Here is a 27,395-nt window from a genome sequence, read left to right on the forward strand (position 1 = left end):
CTAGCTCTCCAGCTGGTGGACAGCTTGACTGCTGCGTCCACTACCAGCCCAATTCTTTCCTTAAGAGCTTTCATGTAGCTATGTTTGAGCATGAAATTGGTAGAAAGGGAATGCCAATCCAATCTGTGTCAATGAGACCAAGCAACCTGAATCTCCGGGTTCAAATCCCACTTCCAGACTTAATAGCCAAGGAAGATACGTTCATAACGCAGCCAAAACAGGTTGAGTATGAACTTGTAAATTCTTCCATCTTACGCAAATGGCAGGCAGTAAGAGCAGAAGAGATTCCTGATCAACTATGTGATGGGAAGAAAATTGGAGCCTTTACCATCACTACCTATAGCTCCGGGATTACGACATGCATGTAAAAGTGCATGTTGCCCCAGCAACTCGGACTCCTTGGGGGCTGGTTGGCAGGATGGCTTGTGTGGATTAGCTTGGTGCCAATATCACGGGGTTAGATCTCTGTTCTATCTGGGCTGGATTCGAGACCTGCTCCTTGTCCTGCCCATGGTGGAGGTCGTGGCACTGTGGGTTGGACCCGCCTTTGGGCAGAGAACTGAAGTAGAAGAAAAGAAAGGCATGCCAGCCTTATGAATGGCCTAGGCGCATCACAGTTCACACCTGCACTGTTGCTTCTGAGTGGCCACATGCAGGAGGCATTGCTGTTGCAACATCATGGACATTCAGGCTGCTACCAGCACAGGAGTTATGCTTGTCTTTATAAGGCGATGAATAATGGTCATTTATGTGCTTGCAGGAGGAGACTGCGCCAAGACTTGTAGTGGTGTTCTATTCCTTGCCATCCTGACATCCATGGAAAAGGTTGGTCCACTTGAAGATGGCACTGGTGACAATCTTGAAGTAGCGATGAACTACAGACTGTCACACATCTCTCACAGTGGATCCCCAGAATTATTCTGAGGCGTAGAAATTTAAAGCCACTGGCATTAGGTAGCCATGACTTCTCATCCTCCATCATAGCTCTGTGATAACCTACCGGGAGAGATGCAGTTTTCAGTGGCACTGCTGCTCTGATATTTAAAGGTGGCTGAACCTCAGACAATAGATCCTCTTTGGAGGATAGTCCCTTCTGTGTGCAGGAGGCTGGTTGTGGCCTCTCTGCACCCTCTTGCTGTATTCACCCCCTTCCCCAAGGCTGGTGCTCCTGTTGGCCCTTGGTTTGTTGTGGTCCCATTGCCTGTGCCTGCAGCTTTTTCCTTCTCTGACGCTTCTTCTCACTGGAGGTCCCAAAATCTGAGTGACTGAGGCCCATGGCAGGTAGTTGCACTCAGTTTCCAGGGCCTCTTACCCGACCCTGCTTTATCTGCAAGTGCCAGTTCTGAAATTGCACTCTGATGATATGCCCCTGCAGTGCTGGCAACTTTTCCCTGCTCCCAACTGATACTGTCAATGCCCAAGCTGTTCCACCCTCCCTGTCAAACCACATTGGCGTTCACAAGGGCTTCCATCTGGAGCCAGCACTGAACTCCAGCTAGGACACCACTTCCTAAGATGCAGCAAGGCTCTGAATTCTCATGGTTCTTGTGCACTCTTTGATGAATCTGAAAACCTTGGTAAAATTGAAGTTAATCGCCTGTTAAATAGGCTTAATTACCTTCCGATTGCGTTTGAGCGCGGGGTCCTCCCACCATATCGGCTACCCTTTGCAATATCTGGTTGCTATGTACAGAAGTTAAGCTTCCATCTCAACCCCTTTCATCCTGATATTGCGACCCCTCCTGCTTTCCAGCCTGACCCTAAAAGGTCAGGAAAATTCAGCCCAAAATATCTTTTTACATGATCCCGAAAGAGTTAACCATCTTCTGTGATAATTTACCACCTTGTCTTCTTCTCTTCCATAACTTGGTCTTACTGAGTTATTCACAAAGATAAGGCATATTGAAATATAAGAGCTAAAGATATATGTAACTCCATAACAAATGGAAGGGACTTGAGCTCGGAGGAAAGAAAGTGAATGGGAGGTTTTGTTTTGAATACTTTTCAGTGTGGTGAATATATGGAAGTTTTTACATGTCATTATTACACAGTTTAATGTTTGCAAAAAAGCAAATAGTCTCATCAGCATCTTCAAACTGAAAAGCATTGAGAGCATCTGCATTACGCTTTGAAGAACGTAATTTGAATCTGCACCGCACTGCAGAAGATGTGGCAGCCCAGCCAAAAGGCCATTGTCTTTCAGCGGGACCGGATGATCCTGATGGCGAAAGGGGCTGCAAAATCCCAACAAAATTTTATTTCCTCATGAAGCTAAAAAAAATCAGACGCTTATAGCTTAGCAGAAAAGATGGTTAAACAGGATCCTTGTGAATGACTTGTGCCATGAACTGGGGAAATGTTCAATGTATCTGTCATGATAGCTATTATTGCTACTAAACTGGACCAGACTGAAATATTTTGGCCTTATTTTGAAGCGTTGTAATAATGATAGCTATACTGCAGACAGAAATTTAATGACTTTTGCAAACTTTTTTAAAAAAAATTTCCCCCCAGAGAAACGGGTTAGAAAGTTTGTCCAGTCTGGAATTTAATTTGAATTTGCTACAATACTCAAGTATAAAAGTTTATCAGATTTTAAACAAAAGCAACAAGTGAAGGTGGGTGAAGAACAAATACAGAGAGGGAAAAACAGAAATATAGGGGAGAATTTCGAGCTCGTCGGGCGGGTGAGCACACGACCTGACTGAGTGTAAAATAACGCACAATGACATTGGGCAAGCGTCCTGACGTCATCGCGCACTCGCGATATTTCGGTCAGCAGGCACGCGCTGGAGTCGGCAGCACACCCACCAACAATTAAAAGGCCTATTAAGGCTATTAAAAAGGCAATCGAAATAAATTTTTTTGCTGCCCACCCAACCTTACAGTTGGCGTGCAAGCAAAAAGGCCAAGCGGTCTTTGCATTTTTTAGGGAACCTCATCCAGGGGCGGGATGAGGTTTCCAACAACAAATAAAAATAAAATAAAAAATTTTAAATTTCATTTATAACATGTCCCTGATTTTGTAACAGAGTCACACAGAAATTTTTATTTTTTATTTTGGAGAATGTTCATCTCCCTGAGGCAGCTCTGTTCCTCAGGGAGCTTTTCCAGCACGCACCTGCGCGCATGCATGAAGCGCGCGCTCGCCCTCCTCCCCCCCACCAACACAGGCAGCGCTGAGCGCTGCCATCTGCGTTTCACACTGTGCGGGTCTTAATTGGCCCGCCAGTGCGAAATTGCAGTCCAGCCCCGATTGTGGACGGTGGTCGGCTTCCCGACCACCCCTGCTGAGCCCACCTGGCAAGGGAAGAATCCTCCCCATAGAAAAGTTACAGCACAGATGGAAACTATTTGGACCATCATGTCTGTGCCAATTAAAAAAAAAGGTAGCTAGCCTAATCACGTTTTCCAGCTCTCGGTTTGTAGCCCTGTCGGTTATGACACTTCAAATGCATATAAAAGGGCTTTTAAATGCAACTAGGGTTTCTGCCTCTAGGCAGTGAGTTCCAAATCCCTACAACCCTCTGAATGAGAAAGATTTCTCCTCAACTCCCCTCTAATACTTCTGCCAATCACTTCAAATCTGTGCGCTCTGGCAATTGATCTCTCTGCTAAGGGAAATATATCCTATCTATTAGCCATACCTGGGACCCCACTTCGCTATATACACCTCAATTAAATCTTCCTCATTTCCATAGAAAACAACTCGAGCCTATCTAATCTTTCCTCAAAGCTAAAATTCTCCATTCTTGGAAAAGCTTTGTAAATCTCTGTACCCTCTGTGATCATTTCCGCCCTGTAATGTGGTGACCAGAGCTGTAAGCAGTACTCCAGTTGAGGCTTAACTAGTGTTTTATATAGTTCTAGAAAACCTCACTGCTCTTATGTTTTATGTCTCGACTAATAAAGGAATGTATCTCATATGGCTGCTTAACTACCCTATCTACCTCTCCTGCTACCTCCAGATTCCTCTGTTCCTCTACAGTTCTCAATATCCAACTATTTATTGTGTATTCTCTTGCCTTGTTTGCCCTCACACTCAAATGGCCAGCAGCTCTCTAGTCCCAGCTGTGCCACGGGGAGTGGTCGCCAGTGCTGGGACTGCATTCAGTCCCCAGTGGTGATCATCGCTGGATCTGGATGTGAAAATAAGTGGTGGAGAGGTATTGCTGGGGCCGAGCTGGCAGGCCCTGGTGAGGGGTGGGGCCAAGAGGGAGATGGGGGGCTAGGATGGACAGAGCAGAGGAGGAGGGGAAACATGGCAGGGGGCGGGGTAGCACCTCAATGGACTCAGGGACCTGTTAAGGACCCTTCCCACCTTGCCTGCACTAGTCTGAGCAGTGAAAGTTGCCAGGCTTCGTACTTGCACTGGTCTCTGCCCACTGTGGGTTAAATCCCAGTGGTGGTGGGATGTGGTCTGTAAGTAGCCAATTAGGTCTCAATTGGCCCAAGGGCAGGCAGGCCTCCCAACCCCTCCCTGCTGGGTAAAATTGCAGCGGCAGAAGGGTATGCACCAAGAAAGCCATCTATGGCAATGTGCCCTATTTTACACCCCAGTGCCTGCTCACCTGCTCATCTGCTCCAAGGAGTTGGGGGGATAAAATTCAGCCCCAAAAGTCTGGAATTTAGTTAAAATGGGAATTCAATGTACAGGGGAAAAGAGGTTCTGCTTTTTGCTGCCAATGCTTGTAATAATTCATGTACAATTTACAATTTTTGCTCAGAGTTTTAGTGCTAAGTGTATGTAAATGTATAGAAAAAACACTTATAGAAAACTAAAAAGTAGATATAAATAATTTAGACTAAGATATGGCAAAGTAGCTGTGTGCCTGGACTCAATATATGGGAGTTTTTGGATAGTTAGCCTATCCAGAGTGAATACACCTGCATCTTCATCCGATCTTGAACCTTTTGGACTCGCAGTTATTGAACTGAAATGTGAGTTGGAGACACTCTGACACATTAGGGAGGGTTAATCATATCTGGACATTTTGTTCCAAACTTTGATCTCACTTTGCAGGGAAGTACATGTTCAGAAAGAGCTTGGTGTGACTAATAGTGTACAATGTAAGTAAGGGAAAACCAGATGAGATACAGAATGAGGATCTGTAGAAACTGATCGTATTCAATGGGTACAATGAACTTGCTACCTGTAAGGATAAAGATAAAGATTATTGAAAGGATAGCCAGAAACCAGACCATGGCACCCTTGAAGCAGGAGGCTGTCCAAAGTGGAAACATGGAGGGGAAATGCAATGTGATAGTTGTAGGGAATTCAATAATTAGGGGGACAGATAATGTTCTTCGTAAACAGCATCAAGAGTTCCACATGGAATGTGGCCTGGCTAATGCAGAAGAAGGTCATCTAGAACCAACTTGAAAGGATATGAGAGAGGGACGGAGAGAATCCAGTTCTTGTATTCCATGTTGGGACCAAAAATATAGGGAAGAGTAGCCAAGAGGTCTTATTTTTAGAGTACCAGGAACTAGGAGCTAAATTAAAGATTAGGACCTCAAGGGTAATAAACTCTGGGTTATTTCCTGAGTCACATGAAAATTGGCATAGGTTAAGCAAATTAAAGAGATGAACATGTAGCTGAAGGAGTGGTGTGGGAAAGAAGAGCTCCATTTCATGGGTCACTGGCACCAGGGGGACATACATCATTGTAACACAATCTACGTGACCAGAGGCAGAATCACAGGATTACAGAATGGTTACAGCACAGAAGGAGGCCTTTCGGCCCATTGTGTCTGCACTGGCTCTCCAAGTGAGCAGTTCACCTAGTGCCATTCCCCTGCTTTCTCCCTGTAACTATGCACAATCTTCCTTTTCATCTAACAGTCTAATTCCCTTTTGAACGCTTTCTCAGGCAGTGCATTCCAGGCCTTAACCACTTGCTGCATTAAAACATTTTTCCTCATATCACTTTTGCTTCTTTTGGCCACTAAATCTGTGTCCTCTTTTTCTCAATCTTTTCATGAGTGGGAACAGTTTCTCCCTATCTACTTTGCCCTGACCCCTCATGTTTTTGAATACTTCTATCAAATCTCCTGTCAGCTTTCTCTTCTTCAAAGAAAAGTCCCAAATTCTCCAATCTATCTTCATAACTGAAGTTCCTCATCCCTGAAACCATTCTCATGAATCTTTTCTGCACTCTCTCCAATGCCTTCACATCTTTCCTATGATCAATGCAGTAAATCAGTCAGTGAAGTGACACATACTTCACAATGCCAAATCTCCCACATTCCAAGAACAAATTGCAACTGGAAATCAGTATTTCTAATTATCATCTGATTATATACCAAGATAATGTACTCACATGTCTTGATCTTACACCACACTCCCCCATTCTCCTCCCAACCTATAACATCATTAAATTACCTGCCTATATATTAAAAAATCATCAACCGACCATTCGAATACCCAAAAATTTACTATTCACTTTCCACCATCTACCCGTATAATTCAGAAACCCAAGGCACTTACTGTTTATTCATACTTGACTCAATGCAAAAGCAAAATTAACCCAAACTAATGGCCAAGTCGCACATTTTCTGAAGCCCTGCCTTCTACTAACATCGTGCACAATGCAACAGAATTGGTAAAATATAACTAAATGGCAGATAAACATGTTGGAAGAATTATCAGTGCAGTCACCAATACAACCATTGTGCCATAGTGCCCACTCTTCCAATACACTAACACTGCACTTGGCTAAAACCCCTTCTAGTTTCAGATTCTGTTTTACTTTCTGCATTGAAACAAAGAAATTGTTAGTCAAAAAATATCATTGTCCACCTAGTTCACCTCCTAGCATCATTAAAGTTGCAATGATAATGGAGTTGTTGACTAATCACAGCCATCGATCTCTAACAATTAGACTACATTAAACCTATACACAAACTTCTAGTGGAAAGGATAAATCAGGTGGTCACAAGGCCATCAAACCAGTAAATGTGCAGGGGCAGGGTGGAGTTGATGGGAGGAGTGCTCAGGTAGGAAAGATAGTACAATTAATAGTTCAAAAAGAAACGAAAGGGACAAGAGTAGAGTAACAGTTGGATATTGTGTTTTAAGCACTACAGGTGAAAGGAAAACTAAAAGATGTAAAGTGATTAAATAAGGCGAGAGAAATAAAAAAGATGCAAGTAAATAAAAGTAAATAACAGACCTGAAGGACAGGTTAGGATGTGTGACCCAAATAATCATTCTTTATACAAATGCATGGAGTGTAAGGAATAAATCATATGCAAATTCATCCCGGAGGATATGATTTGTTAGCAATTGCTACAATAGCTGGAAGAGGGTCAGGACTGAGAACTAAATATACCAGGTTATAAAGTCTACATGAAAGATAGGGAAAATGATAGAACAAAGGAGTAGCCTTAGTGGATGAAATCACATCAATGGTAAAAGGGGTGAACAGGCATTGGAGACCTTATGGATAGAATTAAGAAAAAGAAAATAGAAAACAATTTAAGACAGTAATGGGAGCTGTGTATAAGCTACCTGGTAACAGCTGTGAAGTGGTAGATTACATAACTGCAGAAATTAGATGAGCACTAAAGAGTGACAAATCCCCAGGATCAAATGGTTTCCATCTCAAAATTTTAAAGGAAGTAGCTGAGAACATTGCAGCTGCCTTACCTGCAACCTTTAAAAGTTTTCTTGATTTAGAAACCATTCCTTTAGTTTGGAAAATTGCATATGCTGCTCTGCTAATTACAAAACGTGAGAAAAAAAACAGGGAATTATTCCTCACATGTTTATGCAGAAATTATGAGAATCTATAATTATGCAAAGGGTAATTAAATTCCCTGAAAATTTTCAAATGATCAGAGAGAACCAGCATGGATTTGTAAAGTGTAGGTCATACCTGACTGAATTTTTTTCAAGATATAATTAAAGTCATTTTCAGAGGAAAGTCAATGGATGTTATTTATATGGACTTCCAGAAGGCATTTGATAAAGTCCCTCATAATTAAATTTGTTAGTGAAAACTGAAGCCCTTGGAATTAAAATCAACTTATTGACCCAATGAGGAAATTGGCTGAGCAGCATGAGACAGGGGGAAACATTTTACTGATCCTTAGGTGGCAGACTAGAAGGCGGGGGCTGGTAAAGTTCTGGAAAAGTTTCCCAGCGGCTTGGCCACCTGCTGACTGGAGTTAGATGTCCAACATAGCCAATTAAAGGACTAAGCTTCCTAGGTTGCCAGCACTTTTCCCCCCACTAGCTGCATGGAGAGGTCTTTCCTGTGGCCCCCTTGTTGGGGTGGATCATCGGAACAAGAGGCTCCAAAGCCCAAGGTGGGGGCTGGTAATGACAATGGTCACCCATGCAACCCCAACGCCTGCTTGGCCCTGGCAGAAAAATGAAGTACCTTCCTCCCTTGCAGAGGCACCTCCTCAAGATGGTGGCATACTTTTTTATCCTTGCTGTCTCAGCAACAGCCACCTCTCTCAGTGACGCTGCTGAGGCTCCTGAGCTGCTAGTCCTCAAATTGGGCCAACAGCTTAAAGTGCCTACATGCAATCCTTGATTGGACTGCAGCAATTAAGAGGCTGCCTCCAGTAAGATTGCCATTAAAGTCCTGTTGCCCAACTGTATGGGCTTGGGACTCATATGGTACTGACGTCGGGACTTGCCCCTTCCCAAAAAAAACTCTTGGCCCAGGTGTTGGGATAATATGCAAGAACGCTAACTGACAAGACGTAGCAAGTGATGTTGGGGCCTCAATTTTTCAATGTATTTATTATTGATTTAGATGATAGGTTGGAAAGCCACATACCCAAATTTGCTGATGACACAAGGGTAGGTGCCATTGTAAGCAATAGATGGAAGCATAAAATTACAAAGATATTGAGGGATTAAGTAAATGGGCAAAACTACCAGATGTCTTTCATTGTAGAAAATATGAGATGATCCACTTGGGATCTAAAAAAGGATAGAACAGGATATTTTTAAATGGGGAAAAGCTGGGAACAGTAGCGGTCCAAAGATACTTGGAGGTCCAGGTACATAGATTATTAGAATGTCATGAACAGCAACAGAAAATATTCAAAAAGGCTATGCCAATTAAGGCTCACCCAGTGTAATATGCAGCCGGTAGCACTCAGCGCTACCTGTGCGGGCGGGGTGAGGAGGGAGAGTCGGGGCCATGCGAAAGAGTGCAGCAATCTTCCTGAGGCACAGAGCTGCCTTAGGGAGATTGAATGAATATTAAAATAATGAAAGAAATGATTTAAAAATTTATTTAAACATGTGCCCTCATGTGACTGTGTCACATGATTGGGGACATGTTTTTATATTTGTAGAAATGTATTTACTTATTTAATAAAAGCTTCAAGAAACCTCATTCTGCTCATGGATGAGGTTTCCTGAAAAACACGAAGGCCGTTTGGACTTTTCACCTGCCCACCAGCCTTAAGGTTGGACGGACAGCATTCACAAGTGGCTCAATTAATTTCTTAATGGCCTTAATAGACCATTTACATATCGGCGGGCAAACAGCTGACTCCAGCGTGCGCCCACCAAATGAAATATTGCAATGGTGTGCAATGACATCAGGACGCATGCCCGAGGTCATCGCGCATCATTTTATGCATCGGCGCGTCGGACCCGTCCCCTGCACTCCGACCGGAAAATTCTGCCCTAAGAATAACTTCTGTAAGAAAAACATCTCTATGGATCAAATGTATATTTTAAATCTGAGATTGATACATTTTTGTTTTCCAAAATCATTAAGGGATATGGGTCAAAGGTGGGTATATCGAGTTCGGCCATAGATCAGCTTATGATCTCATTCAATGGCAGAACAGCTTTGAGGGCCAAAGAGCCTGCTCCTGTTCCTATATTCCTAAATTTCTATACTTTTTACACTGATTTTATTCCATTTATTATTAGGGTAGTTGAAATCCCCTACCATTACTGTTCCATTGATTCTGCACTTTTAAGCAATTTTTCTACATAGTTGCTCTTCTATTTCCCTCTATCTATTTGGGGATCTATAGCATGCTCCCAACATTGTTATTGCTCCTTGTCCCTCAGCTCAACCTATATGGCCTCATTTGATGATCCTTCTAGCATATTATCCTTCCTTACAGCTGGTGTTGTTTCTTTAACCCATATTACGACCCCCCTCTCCTTTATTATGTCCCTCTAACTAGGAATGTCGATTTCTGCCCATTCCTGCTCTTTTTTTTAACCACATTTCAGTAATGGCTATGATATGACACTTCCAAGTATTTATCTGTGCCCTCAGCTCATTGGAATTGAAGTTTATTTACCATTAGTCACTGAACAGCTCCTTTGTTATCTATTTTCTGGCCTTTGTTTTCTCTGCTTTCCATATTTGCTTACTAATTTCCTGCCTTCCGTTTCAAGCATTGCTGCTCTCCCTTCTGAATCTAATCTCAGGTTCCCATCTCCCTGTTAAGCATTTTGCTTGGACTGTAATTCTTTGGTGACCATTGAAGCCCTCCACCCAGAGTACATTCTGTGCCCTTGCCACCCTCAGTGCTTTCTCCAAGTAATGTTCAACATGGAGGAATACTGAATCATCAGCTGAGTGGGGTGTGGTATGTGATAATCAGCAGGAGGTTTCCTTGTCCTTGTTTGACCTGATGCCATGAGACTTCATGGGGGCCGGAGTCAATGTTGAGGAACTGCAGGCAATTACCTCCTAACTGTAAACCACTGTGTCTATTGTCTAGTTTCAATTTAAAGAATTAATCAGGAAAAATGCTGTTTTAAATGGTGTGAACATAAAAACATAAGGAAACTAGAAAAAAAAAACCTAGAAATGAACATACCAGAAAGCTATATGAAAAAATATGTTGTTTTCTTTAAAGCATTTGGACCAGTGACATTGAACTCAAGACGAGCCACCTTCTATGCAGTGTCTGCCGTGATTCAGTTGGCAACTGACAATGGCTGGTCACTGGCTGGGGAATAATACCACCTTCCTCCAAAATGAAGTCTCTCTGTCTGGCTATATTTCCCACCACTAACATCCTTACTAAAATCTAGGGGCTTGTGCCAAAATTGGGAGAGCTGTCTCACAGACAAGTCAAGCAACAACCTGACGTGGTCATACTCACAGAGTTGTACCTTACAGATCATGTCCCAGACACTACCATCACCATCACTGGATATGTCCTGTCTCACCAGCAGGAAAAACCTAGCAGAGGTGGTGGCACAATGGTATACAGTCAGGAGGGAGTTGCCCTGGGAGTTCTTAACATCGGCTCCGGCCCCCATGAAGTTTCATGGCATTGGGTTAAACATGGGCAAGGAAATCTCCTACTGAAAACCACATACCATTCCCCTCAGCTGATGAATCAGTTCTTCTCCATGTTGAACACCACTAGGAGGAAGCACTGAGGGTGGAAAAAACACAAAGTACTCTGGGGGACTTCACTGTCCATCATCAAGAGTGTCTCTGTAGCACCACCACAGACTGAGCTGGCCGATTCCTAAAGGACATAGCTGCTGGACTGGGTCTGTGGCAGGTGATTAGGGAACCAACAAGAAGGAAAAACAAACTTTACCTCATCCTTGCCAAACTGCCTTCTGCAGATGCATTTGTCCATGATGGTAGCGGTAGTAGTGAACACTGCACAGTTCTTATGGAGATAAAGTCCAGTTTTCACATTGAGGATGCCCTTCATCATGTTGTGTGGCACCACCACTGTGCTAAATGGGATAAATTTTGAACAGATCTAGCAACTCAAAACTGGACATCCATGAGGCCATCAGCACAGCAGAATTGTACTCAACTACAATCTGTAATCTCATGGCCTGGCATGTCCCACACTCTACCATTACCATCAAGCCAGGGAATCATTCCTGGTTCAATAATGAGTGCAGGAGGGCATGTCAGGAGCAGGACCAGGCATATCTAAAAATGAGGTGTCAACTTGGTGAAGCTATAACACAGGACTACTTGCATGCCAAACAGCATAAGCAGCAATTGATTGACAGAGCCAAGCGATTCCACAACCAACAGATCAGATCTAAGCTCTGCAGTCCTGCCACATCAAGTCACAAATGGTGGTGGACAATTAAACAACTCAGTGGAGGAGGAGGCTCCACAAATATCCCCATCCTCAATGACGGAGGAGCCCAGCACATCAATGCAAAAGATAAGGGTGAAACATTTGTAACAATCTTCAGCCAGAAGTGCCAAGTGGAATATCCATCTTGGCCTCATCCGGAGGTCCTCAGCATCACAGATGCCAGTCTTCAGCCAATTCACTTCACTCCATGTGAGATTGAGAAACGCCTGAGGACACTAGATACCACAAATGCTATTGGCCTTGAAAATATTCTGGCAATAGTCTTTGTAGTATCCAGTGTCCTCAGATGTTTCTCCTGACTTGTGCTCCAGGACTTTCCACGCCCCTAGCCAAACTGTTCCAGTACAGCTACAACTGGCATCTACCCGTCCAAATACATAAAAATTTCCTCACCAAGGTACCTTCCTTGCTTTTGTCCCTCAGACTCTGTAGAGTGACTTGTTATCCTTGGTGATTTCAACTTACATCTCAATTCATCATATTCTCTCTCTTTGTCCCCCTATTCTCCCTTAAACTCTCCTTCTATAAAACTCCCCAACTCATATTGACGAACACCCCCTTGACCTTGCCATCTTATGTAACCTCACTGCTCTCAGCACATCAGTCACAGTGGCCCGCTTGATTGGCACCACATCTGTAAACATTCACTCCCTCCACAACGGATGCACAGTAGCAACAGTGTGTACCATCTACAAGATGCACCGCAGGAATTCACCAAGGCTCCTTAGACAGCACCTTCCAAACCCACGACCACTACCATCTAGAGAGCCAAGGGCAGCAGATAGATGAGAACACCATCACCAGGAAGCTCCCCTCCAAGCCACTCACCATCCTTACTTGGAAATATATCACTGTCCCTTCACTGTTGCTGGGCCAAAATCTTGGAACTCCCTTCCTAACAGCACTGCGGGTGTACCTACACCACATAGTCTGCAGCAGTTCAAGGAGGCAGCTCAACACTACCTTCTCCAGGGCAACTAGGGATGGGCAATAAATACTGGGTCTTGTTCTCATCTGCCAAAGCTGCTCATTATTCTAGGATCACCCTGGAAAGCAAAGATAACTTGCAGCATCTTTTCCCTATAATAAACTGCTTTCTTAACAGTCTTGTCTCATCCACCCTCATCTCCAACAATGAATGTGAAGAATTCATTGGCCAGAATCTTCGGGTCGGCGTGCGGGGGCGGACCCTGTTCGCCGGCCCATCAAATGACGCGCAGTGACATCCGGCATGCTTCCCAATGTCACCGCGCGTCATTCAGATCTTCAGTTCAGCGGGCGCGCACCAGAGTCGGCTGCGTGCCCGCTGAGCTGTCAAAGGCCTATTAAGGCCATTTAAATATCAATTTAAATACTTAATGGAGCTGCTTAAGGTTGGTGGGCAAGCGAAGAGCCCAGACGGCCTTCCCATTTATCATGAAACCACATCCACAGGTAGGATGAGGTTTCATGAAGTGTTTATAAATTGAATAAAACTTTTTATTAAAGTTGATTGACATGTCCCAGCTCATGTGACTATGTCACATGAGGGGACATGTCTTAAATTTTTTATTTCTTTCTTAAAATTTTTGACAATCAAAGTAATCCCCCTGAGGCAGCCCTATGCCTCAGGGAGATTTCTGCACTCTTTCGTGCGCATGTGCGGAAGAGTGCAGGCCCCAACTCAGCCTATTGCTCCCGCATAGGGAGCGCACAGTGCTTCTGGGTATGTATCATACTGGGCGGGCCTTAATTGGCCTGCCCACATAAAAGGGCGATGCACAGCTGATCGCGGGCTCCTGCCCGCTCCTGCTCAGGACCCCCCGACGGGGAGAAAATTCTCCCCATAGACTTCTTTGTTACTAAGATTGATAATCTGATCGGCTGCCTCTACCACTTCCCCCCCCGCCATGACCCCTGTTTCCCTAGCCCTCCAGTTAAACCTCCTTTGAGTTCCCCCTGCCCTAGCCCTGAATGTGCATCTTTCTCTAGTTTTCCTATCTAATGCATGCCCTCTCCAAGCACAGCTTGTCTATGAAACCTACCTTCTGCTCACTTGACCTCATTTCCACTAAACTGTTGACCAACAAATATTCCTTGCTGGCTCCCATTTTAGCTGATATTGTTAATGGTTTTCTCTCTACACGTACTGTCCTACTCTCCTTCAGATGTGCAGTATTAACCCTCTCCTCAAAAAAAAACTCTCGAACACTTCCATTCTTGCAAACTAAGGTTCCTTATCCAGTCTCCATTTACTTTCCAAAGTCCTTGAACTTTTTGTTGCCTTCCAAATCCTTGCCATCTTCCCTTGAACTCTATGGCTAGAATTTCTTGGCCCCGTTGGTGTTGGACATCATGGGGGGCCTGGAGGGAAGGACGGTGACAATATGGTGAGAAGGCCAAAAATCATTTTCACGCTACCATGAAACCAGTTTGCAATCATCCGCTCCACCTGTCAATGACGGGCCGCATTATCCGCCATCACATATTGGGAAGGTCATTTTAATACATTTGCATCTAATTATAAGTCATGCTCACTAGAATCATCCCCCACCCCCCACGCTGTGTCATCCAGGCACATTTCACAACTGTATTTAAGCGACATGCGTCTAATGAGCTGCACTTCGCTTGGGACTTTGAGGTTTGTTTGCCTAACTTGCTTTGGGCAGCGCTCACAGTCATCGGTGCCAGGCTTCACAGGCAGCACCACTTCACTTTTAGGGGTGCTCACTGGCAGGTCTGTACCTACCAGACCAGCCATAAAGTGGGGATGGCTTTTCAACGGTTGCAGGGCTAGGGAATGCTTGGGGAAGGGGGAGAAGTGACCTCAGGCAAGGGAAGAGGCTGCAGGGTGAGGGCCACACTGGGGAAGGGGGTGTATGGAGGCACATTTTGATCTGTGTAAGTAGACTCAAGATGATGAGGGCTGAGGAGGCAGTCTCCAGCAGAGATGAGGCCAGATGGAGACGTGAGGGTGTGTGTGAGAGAGTGAGTAGTGACGCCTCTTCAGCTGGTAGTGAGTGAGATGTCACTGAACTTGTGAATTTAGAGTGATAAGATGGTTGCCTTACCCTGGTGGCATGGATGAGATCATTCATCCCTTTTCTGCAAGGGATGGTTGACCTCTTGTGTGCAGCATTGGCACTGACCACTTCTGCTGCTGCCTCCCAAGCTGGTATGGTGAGACTGTTGGGCCTCCTGCAGTCAGAGCGGAAGTAGTGGACATCACAATGGACCTCCATGGCATCCAGAAAGCATCCCAGTGATGCATCATTGAATCAGGGGGCTGCACTCTTCTTGGCTTTTGGGACCGTGTCTTCACTGGAGCAGTCCTGGGCTTCAAGCACTGAAAAGTATGCATGCGGCTGCAATTTAAATATGGTGCCCTACGTGAGGAAGTGGCATGGTAACGACGTGGTGGGTAAAGTGAAGTTTGCCCGCCAGCAAGACAGCATTGTTCCTGTGGCTGCATAACTAATGAGGCAGGAATGGGACAATACGGTACAAAAACCGCCATTTTGGCCGGCAGGTAAAATGACTTTTTTCCTGCCCGCTACTGCGCTTTGTGCAAATCTCAGACAATTCTGCCCAATGTTTGAATCCCTCCAAGCAAATTTCTGTCACTACCACAGTACTGAAACAGCCCTCATTAAATTCACAGATAGCATCCCATTTGGCTATCATGTAAACTATCCCTCTTCGTGCTCTTCAACTGTATTCAGTCTTTGACATGGCTAACCACCTCTTCCAATGCCTTTCTACCATCATCCAGCTGGATGGAATTGCACTTGTCTGGTTTCCTTCTTATCTATCTAATTAAAGCCATAGAATCCTATTTCTCATTTACATGCTACCACTCAGCAACATCATTCAAAAACACAGTGTCAATTTCCACATATATGCTGATGGCACTCAGATTTACCTCACCACTAACTCTCTCAACCCCTCCATTGCCTTTAAATTGTCGGACCGATTGTCCAACATCTAACACTGGATTAGCAGAAATTTCCTCCAACTAAATATTGGGAAAACTGAAAACATCGTTTTCAGGCCACAACCGCCTCCATCCACAAACTCCATCCCTAGCCACCTACTACCTTCCTCTCCCTTACAACTAGTTTTAATACATTTTTAAAATATACTACTTTTCCAAGTTATCTCTCTACCCTTTATGTTGGGTAGTCCCACCTAGCAGAACATGTAAACTCATTGATGTTCTCAGCTGAAAGTGGGAGGTAGGTAATATGTTTTGAAGACTGTCAAGGATCTTCAAAATATGTTACTGGTGAATGCATAAGAGGAATCTGTAGCTGGTTCTGCCTCTGATTATTTCTCCTTTTCTGAGAAAGTATTAAGCTTCTGCTTAGTGCTGCCCATAGCTATAAGCTGCTGAGATCAGAATCTTCGCGATTTGGAGGGCTGAGGCTACACATAGGTCCTCTGTGTAGTGCACAACCATTCCATTTCCTCTTCTTCTTCTTAATTCCTTTACTTCTGACTTAACTTACACTGTGGTTTATTTAATTTTCAGCGTCTTCATACAAACATTTTTTAATTTCTAATATCATTTTTTGTTTCTTTTATTTTACATGAGAGAAGCCCTTAGCAACTTTCCATCTGTATTTTCTCCCTCCTGTTTTAGGATGTACTGAGCCTTCACCCTGGATCTCTCATAGCAAGATAGTTGCAAAATACTGCCGCTGCTATCAGCTGTCATTCCCTGGTACTGTGCAGGTATTCCAAGACCACTGTAGTCTGCCGCTTTTCGCTTTCTTGAAGAGCAGTTTCATGCTATTTCTGATCTGCTCTTGTTTGCCAGTCAATTCCCCACGTTCTTGTCTGTAATTGTGAAAGAGCTATCACTGGCTGTCACAGGACTGCCATAAATGTGACAGGAATAGCTTTTAAGGAAACTCAAACTGACAAACTCTGGAAATTTCAAATCAACCCACACAGGACATATTAAACAAAAGACAGAATCAGACACCCAGACACAGAGACCATCTGAAACTTTGTTAAAATTCCTACTTTAGCAAATCACTAAGAGTTTAAAGTAGCACGTGGAAAAGTGGTGCTCACAATTTTTGAGTTGTATGAGTTTCAAACCCTTATGCCTGAGCATATAAACATGCATTAGTAAATCAAAATGAAGTAGGCTATTGCAAATATGCTTTTTGAAAAGGAACATAGGATACTGCATAACATCTAGTTCCTAAAAGTTCTGTTTAGGAGCTTTTTAAAGTTTTATGTTCATAGAGTTTCATATCTATATTTGGTTAGCGCATTGTTGGTTATCAGGGTACTTATTGCGATGAGGCTGATAATTTTTATGATAAATTGTTATATTTACTTGACAGGTATTAAATCTTCATGAAAAATTCTGTAAATATTAGGAAAAGTATGTACTTTCTGCAAGTGCATAATTGCTTTTTGGTTTTTCAAGCACTACATTAAAAAATACTAAGCAGGGTCCTTTGCAGGTATACTTTATTTAATTTCTTCAGTGATTTAAGTTCTTCTCTATTATTCTATGCTGTATGTCTGTGACATTGAAAATTTAACTTGTTGAGCTAGTTAGATTTATTCAAATTACATTTTTATCTCATTGGTAATATTGCAGAACCAGCAACAGTCTTAAATTATCATTGTTTAGGGAACGTGTTGATCAGGTCTTCAATAGAAATGATTACTGAGTGCAAATACTAGATTAATCTCAGAGAAGGTATGTGCACACGTTATGAGAAATGTTTGTTGAGATTACCAGCTTTTCCATGAAAGGGGCATCAGTCCTGTTATGATGTCACCTGACAAATAATAATTAAATTCTTTAGTTAATTTTAGTTAAATTGTCTAACAGTACTGGTGGAATTATAAACAATGTGTTGTCCATTAGTATTGATCCATTTTATGTTAATTTGGTGTTTTGGGTCAGTTTTTGTTAGGTTCAGTTCAAGCCCTGGATTCCCAGTGGAGGTTGATGCAAATGCCAGCATCTTCCAGCTTAAGGAGGCAGTTGCTAAGAGACAAGGAGTTCCAATTGATCAGTTGTGCGTGATCTTTGCTGGAAAGGAGCTGAGGAATGACTTGACACTGCAGGTAGGTCCCTCTTGGATTTTTCTTTAGTTTCTGGGAGGCTGCCAACGTTGTGGTTCATAGCTCTAATAATGCCCATCTGACATTCAGATCTCAGGTGTCATAGAATAAACAGTAACTAGGGATTTCTTGAACTTTATTCAATGCAGCTTCATTAATTCTGACCTTCTTAATTATGCAGCTAAAGTGTAAGTGAGGGCAAGAGACAAGTCTGCACTAATTGAGCAAATGTTTGCTGTCTGGGTGAGTTAGTTGTCCATCGCTGCATTTCCTTTTCTTTTGTATTCTCTTTTTTCACATTCTTATTTTACATATTTTTTTCAATTATTGGGACAAGAGGATGTGAATGCACTATAATGCCACTGCCATAATGTCAGGAGCATATGACCCAAGTGTGGCCCCTGAAGGCAAATAAATGGTCCTGCTTTCTGGAGATAATTGGCAAATTAAATATGTGAAACAAATGTGTCTGAAATCTTCTTTATCTCTTTTCACAGAATTTTCTAAAGTTTGATTTTTCTTTTTTGTTATCTTTGATTTGCTATTATTATTATGGAACCTCTTTTGTTTTTATCATAAGTGAATGGATTTTGATCTATAAATGATCTATGCATAATTAAAACTTGGTCACTCATTAACCACTGAATTGGTCATGTGGGATGATTGTAACCTCAGTTTTGATTGGCTGTGTATTGCAATCAAGACTTTCTGGTGCTTTTTGAAAGGCTGCCCTGCTGGGGAACAGATCCAGGTGCTGTTTGTTACCTTACTTAATCATTGCCTTTGAGAGAAGGGAGAAAACTGAGCGAAAGAAAGGGAGAGAACCATCTTTGAATAGTTTTCTGTTTGACACTTGGACATCTAAAAGGTTGAGAGAGAAAATGACATGAAATTGTGGGAGCAGAACAATTTGTTACTTTCTTAAAAAAAATAAAAGTTTGCATTGAGAAAGGGGTTGTGGGACATGATGGGCTTGTTGAGCACTGAAGGAAACTATTTTGCATTCCTATGTGGATTGCACATTACTACTCTGGTTACTGTACCATGGACAAAATTACATATAGAGGAGCTCTTCTATATTGCTACGTCTACATGTTGGGGGAATGTTGCAATTAGTCTTTTAGTAGTACAGAGCTTGAATATTGCTGAAAAAGAGACAAGCTATCTAAACTTTTCATCTTGCGCTGATCAGGATAAATCGCAAGAAATTACTAAACTGTAATGGGGGAACAACAATTTATACTGCATGAGAAAAAAGTGAAGATTGGATGGCAAGTGGAATCTGATTGGTGGAGATGTTGCCATGGAAAAGGCAGCATGGAGCAGTTAGCAGCCCAGCTTTGTCCAAATTCAAACCATGCAGGTCAACTCTGGTTAAGGCATTGCCCCGGGGAATGAGCCAGGGAATGACTGTTCCCTAATCTTTAGTTTAGGTGAAAAAAGGTGTAAAGTGTGCACATGTTCCTTCTGTCTGCAAAGGACAGAGCCCTGTGAGTGAAAAATGTGGCTTCTAGCATGCGTAAGTGACTATACTGTGAGCCTGCCTAACAATCTTAAATTGGGTTTCCAGTGTAATTCTTAGCACAATCAAGATTGTTTAGCAGGTGTTATCCAACTGCAGAATTACGCCTAATTTTGGGCACTACAGGCAGAATTTTCCCCTCCAGCCTACGGTGGGTTTCATGATGAGTGGGACTGGAAATTTGGAGGCCAAAAATCGGAAACTTGTTGTTGGGAAAACAGTTTGGAATTTTCCCCTCACCACCTTCATGGTGGGCTGATGGCAGGATGGGTTTCCCACTGATCCATGCTGGGAATGCCATTTGCATGCGTTCCCATGTCATGAATGCTCATTAAAAACGCCATTCGCTGGAATCACATAGCCCCACACAATCTAGTGCCATGTCAGTAGGAACTGAGACCGGTTTAAAATGCAATTTCAACCCTCACTTTGCTCGGGGTAAGTGCAACATGCAAAGCCTATCTGCAACAGCATCGCTCCGGCTTCTCAACAATGCTAGTGAGATGCCACACTGGTGGGGGTGTAGGGTTGCTCTGCTCACTGGCTTCCTTTGTTCTCCGGGAGGGTGTCTTCTGTAGGGCTAGGCAGGGCCGCATTCAAGATGAGATCAACATTGTGACCAGGGTGAGGGGGAAAGGAAGATGGACACATGGGGGGCAGTGGGCAATGGTGGGGTTGGAGCGGAGGCTTGGATGGAAGGCAGAGATATGGGGGGTGGCAATGGGCAATGGTGGAGTTGGTGAGGGGGAAGGAAGATGGAGACAAGGGGTGCAATGGGCAACATTTGGGTTGGAGGGGGGAAGGAAGATGACGGCAGGCAGAGGGGAGACTGAGGGTGGGGAAGCTGGAACACCGACACAGTAGGGGGTTGAATGATAACAGAACAGAATGAATTGGAGGGGATGCAGGCAGACTCCAGAATACGGGGTGGTTGGGGAGGGGTGTGGTTGGATGTATTAGTGTGGCACAAGAGAGTAAGGCTTGCACAGAGAGTCATGGAGGTGGGGGAGGGGAAAGGCCTGCACATGAGAGACGGGTTTCACAGAGACCCCAGGAAGGGAGGGAGAAGGGATATTATGTTGTCAGCAGTAAAGAAGGAACGGGAGAGTTCATTGAAAGGCAGTCATGGTCCCTTGTCTGCGGCCAAATAGTCAGGGTGCAAGAGTAAAGGCAGTCCTGGGGTTGAGTGGACCTCATTGTCAGGGTGTGAGAGTAAAGGCAGTCCTGGGGTTGAGTGGACCTCATAGTCAGGGTGCTAGAATAAAGGCAGTCCTGGGGCTTTGCGGGCCATGCTACAGGGCTATGCATGGCACGCACATTGTATTCCCGCATCAGGAATGGGCAAGGACTGTGTGCTCAATTGGGATAAGCCACACTTTGGCGTGCAGGGCGTGGTCATGGTCTTAATGTCGCTGGCATGGGGTTGTCTGGCTTGGTACTGAGCTACAGATGGGATGGTCAGGGTCAGGGGAGGCATCTGCAGCCTGTAAAGGGGGAAAACATAATATAGAGGGGGGTATTCAAAATTTTCCTGTCGTGGGGGGGGTGGTGGTCTTCTCAGTACATGACCATGCACACAGCCTCAAGCTGAGGAGGGTTGAGGTCTGCGAGGTCCACAATAGGCATTGGGACATCAACAGTTATGGGTTCAGGTGGGAGGATTGGAATAGTGACCACAATTACTCTGGGATCCAGGATTACTGAGGGAGCCTGGAGAATAATGGGAGCAATCTCTACCTGCACAACATGGGGTTCCAGGAAGATTGGAGGGACAGTGACACTCACAGAAGGAGGGTCGAAGCTGGGCTCATAGTAAAATCTTAATAACACCATCTTGCCAACACAAAGTAATGGCACAGTGGAAAAGAATCTGGACAAGAGTGGTCAGAGTCATTGTGGGAGGAGCCTGGGGCTGCACTCAGAATTTCAGGGGGCACCCTCAAACTGCTTGTGCTCAATACATTGAAGTGGAGTTAGAGCTGACAGAAAAGTGGAAGACTCCCTTGAGAAGTTCCATGAGAACCATTGCCTTTTTTTTAAAGAGAGACTGCAGGCGTAACTGGCTTCACATTGTGGTTGCTCCATTTGATCTTCAAAAGACGGGCATGTGAGAATGTAAATGAGGGCAAGCCTATAGGAAGCACAGCTGCTGCATATGTATGTGCCAGATCATCAGTGAAAGCCTGTAATGTTCTTGATCCAATTGGCATGGATCAGGGGCCAAAGGGCATTCACTCGTTGCTGCAGAGAAAGTTGCAATAATAGATTGCAGGAGTTCCTCTTGCAAGGTCGCATATTTCACAATGTGTCCAAAGCTCTCAGAAGTTCTGTGGCGTTGAGATGTAAAGTATCAGGGTTGGCACCATGGGCAACTAGATATGTGAGTGTGCGTCTAATCTGCAAGGCTGTATCAGTGAAAAGCTATTAGCGCAGAACCAGTTCTGGGGCATGACATTGTCTTTCTGTGTGTGAATGGGAAGTCTACTATATCTGCCCAGTGAGAGGGCACCCCTATCAGTGCCCCTGAAGGTCACCGCTGTGCTCATTTTTTTTGCCTGCGGGTCACTCCAGGGTTCCACAGGGGACCTCTGTGACATCTCACAGTCCTCAGCACATAAATGTATCAAGGAGGTGACAGATGCCCTCCACCATAAGGCTCATCATTGTGTGAACTTCACTCTAGATGAAGCTAATCAGGCTGCTAGATTTCAGGGGTTTGCAGATATCTCAGGCTTTCAATAGCACAAATGTGGCATTGTGTGCTGTATGGCAACAGACCCTGATGTTCATTAACAGGAAAGAGTTCCACCCCATCAACGTTCAGCTGGTGTGCGATCATCAGAAGCACATCATCATTTTTGTGTCCAGTACCTTGGGAGCTGCTATGACTCATACAGTTACTCCCAGATGCCTCACGTGTCCGAAGGGCCTCAGGATGGCTGCTTGCCATTAAGGGGTACCCATTCAAACGATGGCTCATAATACTAGTGCATTGTCCTCTGAGTCACTCGGAGCAGAAATACAATGAGATGCATAAAGGAACATAATCTATCATCGAGAAAACAATTGGTATCCTGAAGATGCGCTTCCAATGCATCTCACCACTCAGGTGGGGCTCTGCAGTACTCTCCACAGAGGGTGCCACACATCATTGTGGTGTATAGTGCCCTTCACAACCTGGCTCTTCAAAGGGAGGAATCCCTTGCCAATGGGAGACATGGAGGAGGCTGACAGCTTCTTGGATGATGAAGAGCAGATGGGCAGGAACCTGAATTGGGAGATGAGGGTCTGCTTCCACATGCAGTTGCCGCAAGGAAGCATGGCAAGGAAGATGTGCCTGTGACACACTGATAGCCATTCCTGGATGATTAAGGTACTGGCAACGGGACACATCCACATTCCTCATGTCCCTTGCTGCCATGCTAGTAAACTGAAAGGCCAATCAGTGACAACGAGAGCAATCTCAGCATTCAGCCTTGCATCTTAAAACCTCATGATTCACTCGGCCTTATTCGTTAGAAAGATCGGTGGTGAACCCCCTATTAGTGTGCTCTGGGAAGTGCTTGTTGCTACAACAATGCAGATGCTGAATCAAAAGACTTGACGCAGTGGTCACTACCTTTATGAGGAGCTTTTTGCGGACGCTGAGATGCGTGCACGGTTGGAGAGGGCATCATGGTTGCAGACCTTGTGCTTTGGCATTACCAATGAAGGCAGCCTTCTCATTTGTAGAGACAATTATAGCTACCCGTCCAAGGCTAATGAGGATGCCTGACTCCATGTTGTCTTGTAAGGAGTATGTTTGCTAGGTCATTGTGCAGATGCTTCAGTAAAGAATTTCAAGCATCTCCATGACATAACACAGGGGTGGAATAAGTATCACGAGTCAGCTACACGTCACATGAATGTGAGGCTCACAAAAGGAGGTGAGCACTGAGTAGAAGCATGCATCACCTTCGCAATAAGAGGGCACATAGGTGCAAATGCACAACAATTTCAAATGGCTACACCATTCTCATAAACAGCAAATGTATTTAAATGTATGCATATTTACAGTGATTGAACACACGTGACCCAGAAATGGTTTCAAAGCTTCTTAATTTTTCTAACCCTACCGCTACATTTAGGTGCATCCCTGACATCCACAGCAGATGTAGGGGCAGGCAGCCTGTTGACTGATACGCCATGCTGTCTTTGAAGACTTTTGTCACTGTCCTCTAGAGGGTCGGAAACTGAAGGACTCCGGCCTGCTTTGGGTGTCTTGTTGGAGAGCAGGTGTATCCTCCCTTGTTTTTAGAGCTGGAGGTGATGGGGTGACAGGGGGGATTGGGATCGGTTGGCTCTCTTGGGAGTCACACAGATGGATGGCTTTGGGGTGTCCATCTGCTAGTCCTCCTCCCTGTGGCTGCCCGAGGGCCTCTGCCTGACTCCCTGAGGAGAAGGAGCACCTGGAGGGAGGTCAAGATGCCCTGCCACCCCTTCTCACCTAGCCACTGATGGATCCCACCAATGCCCAGAGATCAGATAGATTTAGTTCAGGAACAGATTGAATACAATATTTTAATTCACTCACTGAGAATGTCAGGATGCAATCAACTCATGGGTGGTTCATCTGTACTAGCTTGCTGGGAAAAGCCAATCTCACCTTCCCCATAGAAGTGGTCCCTGTCCTCCCCTGTCAACTCGGCGGCATCCTCCTCAAATTTCATGAGCTCCATGATATCAGCCCTCCCTCATCCTGACTGGGTTCTCTTCCTCTTGTGTTGCACAAGCTTGGCCTGGATGAAGACAAGTAGATGGAATGTGATGAGAAGAGATGGAGGAGCAGTTGGGGAGTATGCATGCCTACTGTGTGTGCTGTGCAGAGCCCTCCCCTGTAAGGGCTGAGGATGGAGTTTGTGCAGCATGATGGATGAGATGCTGGTGACGTTAAAGTGCTGTGAGACAATCAATAGTAATGAGTCCCCTGCTAATACTGTGTGAGGTCCCTGAGCAATGTAACTCTTTGAGTGCATGGTGCCATTATGAGAATGTAAGATTGGAGTGAGGAGAAGGGTGACTTACCCTGTGGAACGGATGAGATCATTCATCCTCTTCCTACACTAGACTGTGTTTCTAGGGTTGCTGACCAATGAACTGACTGCCCTTGCTATAGCCTCCCAGGCCAGCAAGGTGAGGTTGCTGGGCTTTCTTGAGCCATCCCTGGGGTAGAGGACAGCCCTGTGCTGCCACATATCATTTATTGGTGCCTCTAGGGAGTCATTATTAAACTTTGGAGCAGCGCTCTTCTTTGCTGCAGCCATTTTGAGACGTCTTCTTCTTAAAACTGGGCTGGAGAGAGTGAGGGTGGTGTTTAAATATGACGTCAGAAACTTCAACCCATTAGGTGATGGCAGGATGGGTGAATCAGTTCCTGACCCACCACACGATTCGGAGAGAAACTCTCCAATGCATAACTAATGAGCTTCTGAGCATGTAATCAGGTGCAAATTCCTGCCACAACACCCAACGGGAAACTTGCTCGCCACCGCACTTAGTCTCAAAAATGGAAAATTCCACCCTATGTTTTGAGTTTTGCAAGCCTGGGCATATTTCTGATATGTAGAGCGTATATTCACTATATTTGAATTCGCAGCTGCATGTATGAACTTCCTTACACACCTTGATGGACTTCATCCTGTGCTCAAATTCAGCTTTGAAATGGGCCAGTCAAACAAGCTCCCTTTCTTCAAAGTGTAAGTTGAAAAATCTGCCAATGGGTTCTCTCCTACTGTCTACTGCAAGCCTACCTTCACTGGTGAATATACATGTTGGGATTCCTACAGTTACATGTGCTATAAGATTGTCATTACTGGCAATCTCATAAATTGGGCCTGAGCCATTTTCCCACCATGCAAGTTTGATGCTGAACTAGGGCGCATCAAAGCCATCCTGTGGGATAATGGCTACCCTGGTCAGATCATTGCTTCCTGCATACTGCGCAAACTCATGAATGGGCCTAAGGCTGTCACTTTCAGTTCTGAAAAGTGCCCAGTCTACCTCAGATTACCTTGGAAGAGCAAGGTGTTTCAAAAATTTGAACAACAGATGAAGCCAGCCACTGCACACTGTTACAATGTAGTAGCGAAGCAAGTAAAACACTAGTAAAGAAGAGAATTCACATCTCTCACAACTTCAACTACCTTCATCAACACTTCTATTACACACAGTCCAAGTGCACCACCATTGTTGCAGGTGTTCCTTATCTGAATTTGACATATTTCAAATAAAATAATTGCATTGGTTCAATAACAAAGAAGCCCCTGTATCAATCAAATGCATCTGGCAATTGCTGTTTCTGTGATGTTCACTCCTGGCTATATCGCTGACATAAAATATATAAAGAACTGCTTTGGATATGTCTGGTGTGTCCATCTCCTGAGGATCACTAGATAAATCCAGTGCAATTTAGTTTACCTTACATCACATTTAATAGTGAAACAGCCTTTGATGCAGAAAAAAAACCAGGAAAATAATCCTGCTCTAGTAGGTATTGTATCTTAATCCCCTTGTGATATCAAACCATGATTATTCAAAAGGATATAAATTCATCTTGGGTGGTAGCACAAAATGGGCAGCATCAAATCAGTCTGATATTCAGTTCCATTGACTTTGATAGAATTGAATACCAAGCTGGATTATATGCGAGAAGTGGGATCCCCAAGATGAGCCTCTATCTCAAAATCCTTTCAAAATATTTTGCTCCTAAGAATAAAATACTGCAAATTATAGATACCATTTAGAAAGATTTCCAGACCATGGTATTTTTGATACTTGATACTGATGTCCATTTGAGCAACAGCATAATCTGTTTGAACAATAAACCTGTAAAAATATAACAAACCCAGACTGCAGCCCAGAGGAGCATATATTCCTGAGCAAGTTAATTGAGTTGAGTGAACCACAGATGGATTTAAAAAAAAAATATTCTTTCACAGGATCTGGGTATTGCTGGCTAGGCCAGCGTTTATTGCCCATCCCAAACTGTCCTTGATAAGGTTGTTGTGAGCCGCCTTCTTGAACAGCTGCAATCGATGTAGTGTAGGTACAGCTGTGGTGCTGTTAGGAAGGGAGTTCCAGGATTTTGACCCAGCTACAGTTAAGGAACAGCGATATAGTTCCAAGTCAGGATGATGATGTTTGCCTTGGAGGGGAACTTGGAGGTAGCACTGTTCCATGCATCTGCTGTCCTGTCCTTCTATGTGCTGGAGGTCATGGGTTTGGAAGTTGCTATTGTAGGGCCCTTGGTGAGTTGTTGCAGTGCATCTTGTAGATGGCACACACTGCTGCCACTATGCGGCAGTGGTGGGTGGAGTGAATGTTGAAGCTGGTGGATGGAGTGTCCTGTCCTGGATGATGTCAAGCTTTTTGACTGTTGTTGGAGCTGCACTCAATAAGGCAAGTGGAGAGTATTTTATCATACTCCTGACTTGTGCCTTATAGACGATAGACAGGCTTTGGGGGAGACCGGAAGTGAATTCCTTGTCGCATAATTCCCAGCCTCTGACCTGCTCTTGTAGCTGCAGTATTTGTGAGGCTGGTCCAATTCAGTTTCTGGTCAACCTCCAGGATGTTGATAATGGGGGATGCAATGGTAATGCCAGTGAATGTCAAGGGAAAATGGTTAGATTCTCTCATGTCAGAGATTCTCTCAGGTCATTGCCTGGCACTTGTGGTG

The 27,395-nt window shown here is 44.3% G+C and overlaps 1 protein-coding gene across 1 annotated transcript in view; it reads left to right on the forward strand.

The window, feature by feature from the left end:
- Nucleotides 1-27,395, forward strand: part of prkn (parkin RBR E3 ubiquitin protein ligase) — a 1,436,618-nt gene that overhangs the window by 217,868 nt on the left and 1,191,355 nt on the right. Inside the window, exon 2 of the mRNA XM_041208007.1 lies at nucleotides 17,996-18,159. Within this exon, the coding sequence (XP_041063941.1) occupies nucleotides 17,996-18,159 (164 nt within the window). The remainder of the gene's footprint in view (nucleotides 1-17,995; nucleotides 18,160-27,395) is intronic.

This window comes from Carcharodon carcharias, chromosome 2 (assembly GCF_017639515.1).
Source record: "Carcharodon carcharias isolate sCarCar2 chromosome 2, sCarCar2.pri, whole genome shotgun sequence".
NCBI lineage: Eukaryota > Metazoa > Chordata > Chondrichthyes > Lamniformes > Lamnidae > Carcharodon > Carcharodon carcharias.